This window comes from Cornus florida, unplaced genomic scaffold (assembly GCF_030987335.1).
Source record: "Cornus florida cultivar Cherokee Brave unplaced genomic scaffold, ASM3098733v1 CherokeeBrave_3.0.0_Hap2_Chr11, whole genome shotgun sequence".
Classification (NCBI taxonomy): domain Eukaryota; kingdom Viridiplantae; phylum Streptophyta; class Magnoliopsida; order Cornales; family Cornaceae; genus Cornus; species Cornus florida.
Genome location: NW_026775581.1, coordinates 74,837,697 through 74,841,147, shown reverse-complemented (window position 1 = coordinate 74,841,147; position 3,451 = coordinate 74,837,697). Strand labels below are relative to the sequence as shown.

The 3,451-nt window shown below is 37.8% G+C and overlaps 1 protein-coding gene across 1 annotated transcript; it reads right to left on the bottom strand.

Moving 5' to 3' along the window:
• Window positions 1-1,914: 1,914 nt before the first annotated feature.
• LOC132284727 (protein ENHANCED DISEASE RESISTANCE 2-like) lies at window positions 1,915-3,101 on the bottom strand. Its single transcript, XM_059786857.1, has one exon. It carries the CDS (start codon window positions 2,996-2,998, stop codon window positions 2,069-2,071), a length of 930 nt encoding a protein of 309 aa, XP_059642840.1. The 5' UTR covers window positions 2,999-3,101; the 3' UTR covers window positions 1,915-2,068.
• Window positions 3,102-3,451: the final 350 nt, after the last annotated feature.

Below are 3,451 nucleotides of genomic sequence, written 5' to 3'. Positions count from 1 at the left end.
TTCTCGTTTGGATGTCATGACATCGGTTCACTTGAGATATTTCAACAAGGTTGGTATATCTTTGAAGATGAGGTCAAGACATTAAAGAACATGGAAAAAGAGGTGGCTTCAAAATGTTCTCTAATAATTAATATTCACGTACTTATCCGATAATTGATTTTCTTTTTTCTTTTTCTTTTTTTTTAAAAAAAAAAAAAAATTGAGAAACTACCGAAAACTCATAAAACAATTCTTTATGGACATAAAACAATTCTTTATTTTTAAGAGAAATGTAACTAAACTAAAACTAATTTTGTGCAGTTTTTTGATTGCAAGTTTTCTAAAAATAAAAAAATAAAAAATATCTCGAAAAAATGAACCCCTGTAAGTTGTAGGTATTAGCCATGTTACATGCATTAGTTTATATACCACTTTGAAGTGCACAAAATGCATTCGTTTATTTTAAATTATGTTCTTATTGACCAAATAAACCGTCCAAATTAATAGGTCAACTATTTAGGGTGACACAAGTTATTAAAGGGTTGGATGCAGCTATTGAATAGTGTTGCATTCTCGGATCCAATATGGGTATATACCTTTAAAACTAGTTGTCACAAGAAAGTCTTGTCTCAAATTTGGATGAAAAAGTAATAAAAAAGTGATTGGATGTATATGAATTCGATGCTAATACCACCTAATAATTTATGTTTTTGAGTCGAACCTAAAAACACCTTACCCATTACAGCTTAATACAGACACACACCTGTATATATATTGTTCGTGTTGATGTATCATATATGTGAAGACTAGTGCCAAGTGCTAACATAAGATCTAAAAAGGTAAAATGAAGCAAAGATTCCATTCTTATAATAATTATAGTAAAATATATATTGATGGTACAAAGCATGCTGTCACTTATTACACTAGTCTTAAAATAATACTTGTGCTGAAATGATCACCTACCTACAATTATTTTAAAACTAACTAGCTGGATCAATTGCTTTGGTCATTGAAACTGAAAACACTTATTACAATATTCTTAAAATAATACATGTTGAAATGATGTGAAAAATATTTTACAAAGACAAATTTTTAATTAATAAAAAAATGGATAACAAGGGGAAAAAAAAAGTACTTGTCATTTGAAAAAGAAAGTCCTCATAGAAAATATCACTCCATTTCATACACCACTAAATGCGTTGGGTAGGTTTAAGGCATGATGGAAGGAAAGTCCTCATCCTCTTCAGTAATTACGGTGTGCATTATAACATTTTTAAATACTAATGAACAAATACCGTTGAGTCTAAAATATGCTCTCTGTTCATAAATCATCTAAGTATATTGAAATTTGATTCATAAATCAGTAACATTTTTTTAAAATGGAGAGATAGAGAAAGTAATATATAATTACATTGAAATTAGATTCATAAAACAGTAGCTACTTTCTCAATGTAACAGTGCTGTGTAGTAGTCGAGTCGACTCTAAGTGTGAACCAAATCTACGGTTCATTCATGTGAAGAATAGTGACCATCCGCTAAATATAAGATAAGATGCTGGGTGTGCAAGAAGAACACTTGAATACTATTTTTCTTAAAAAGCATCTCCACCAAACCCACAATGTCAATCAATCAATCAATCTCCAGAAACCAAACCCACAACAAAAGAATCAAAAACACAAGATCAAAACCCAAGAACATCTTCCTCATTCTATTTTCTTTTAACAACTACCATCCTTCCGTACTATCATGCTTGATTAATTATGATTCTAATAACAAAATGCCAAATAATTTCTACAGAGAGAAAATTAATGCTTTCTTTCCCAACGTTTCAGAAACAGAGAATTGTCGTTAAACCTCATGACCGACCAATTAACTTCCAGAGAGAGAAAATCGAGATTCTAGAGAGAGAGAAAAACCTCCCTCAGGAGACATTGCTAAGATTAAGCTATTATTATTATTATTATTATCTACAACCACCAATCCCCATAAAAACAGGGTTGACCCAGATCACATCAAAATGCTAAAAAGCAAAAATCGATGGCCGTTAATACAGGAAAAAAAATCATACCGCCGGCGATCGACATTTTTTTCAAACGTCGTCGTCTTCACACTTGGAACATGCCCGAACTCGACTCTGATGATGACTATGACTATGATTCATCTTCGAAGAAATCGCTGGTTTCCTAGACGACGCCGTGTCCACGAAGGTCGCCGAAGACATCTCCATTTGCAGAACCCTAACCGCGCCGAATAATCTCTCCGGCAGCTCCTCCTCCGTCTGCGCCTCCACCACAAACCCCATGTCGATCGTCACCGCCGTCACGTACCCCAACGCCAAACGCAAGATCGCATTCGCGATCGCTGAGCTCCCAATGTCGACGTCGATTTCGAGGTAATTCGAACCTATGTGATAGTTACAGGTTAGGGCTTTCCCGAGCAAGCACGCCGAGTAGTTACCGACTGCAGTTTTCACGATCCACGGACCCTTCACGATCCGGTTCACGATCTTGAACCGCTGATTCCGGAACGCGTCGTCGCCTTCGATAAACCGCCGGAGGAGAGAACCGGTGGGGATCGGATCATCGGTGGAGAAGTAGAACACCGCGCTGTGGTGGTCCCTGCCGGGGATTTGGAGGTTGACGGCGACGACGAAGGTCTTCAGGTACTTGCCCTGCGATTGACCCTTTTTGAGCGCGTGCATTACACGGTTATCGGGTCTGGCGAGGACGTTGTCGAGCTTGGTCGCCGATCGAAGCCAGTCGACGCCGGCGGGCTGCAGGAGCCACGCGCCGGAGGGGGACTTTTGCTTTTTGGAGAAGTAGTTTTGGGAACGGAGAGAGAAAACGTCGCCGGGAGGTGAAGCCCAGCCGTTGGATCCGGTGTGGAGGTCGACGTGTCTGAGAGATCCGCCGCTGATTGCTTCGTCCCTCCAGTCGGTGGTGGTGTCGGCGCCGGAGGCTTGTTCGGTCACGGAACTCCGATCCTTTGGCTTTTTCTGTTTCTGTTTCGTCGGGCACATTTTATCTCTCCTCTTTCTCTCTCTAGGATTCCGTCTCTCCCTCTGTCTCTCTCTGTGAAAAAGAGGGTGTTTAAGTTAGAAGCTCCGCCACGAGGAGCAGCTCTCTGTCACACTATGATATGGTATGGTATTATAAGAATAAAAAAAAAGGTTACCCTTGTCTTTCGAGGAAACTACGAGACTGCCCTTTTTCGTTTCTCTCTCAGGAGAAAGGTCGAGAACCCTTTCTTTTTTAAGTAAATTATTATAATAATAAAGATAAAGAAAGTAAAAAGGGAACATTATTATTATTAAAAAAAAAAAAAGTGAAAAAGGAATATTGACTTTATTTGACTCAAAAGTATTTCTTCATCGATGAAGTCTTTTCTTTTGTGATACCCAAAAATATTTTGTTTGGTTTAATTTTCTAAAATTTGTTTTATGAAAATTTAATTATAAAAATGTTTGTTTTCA

What these genes read in the sequence shown, in the direction of transcription:
- LOC132284727 (XM_059786857.1), bottom strand. Translation starts at nt 2,998, where the DNA reads ATGTGCCCGACGAAACAGAAACAGAAAAAGCCAAAGGATCGGAGTTCC.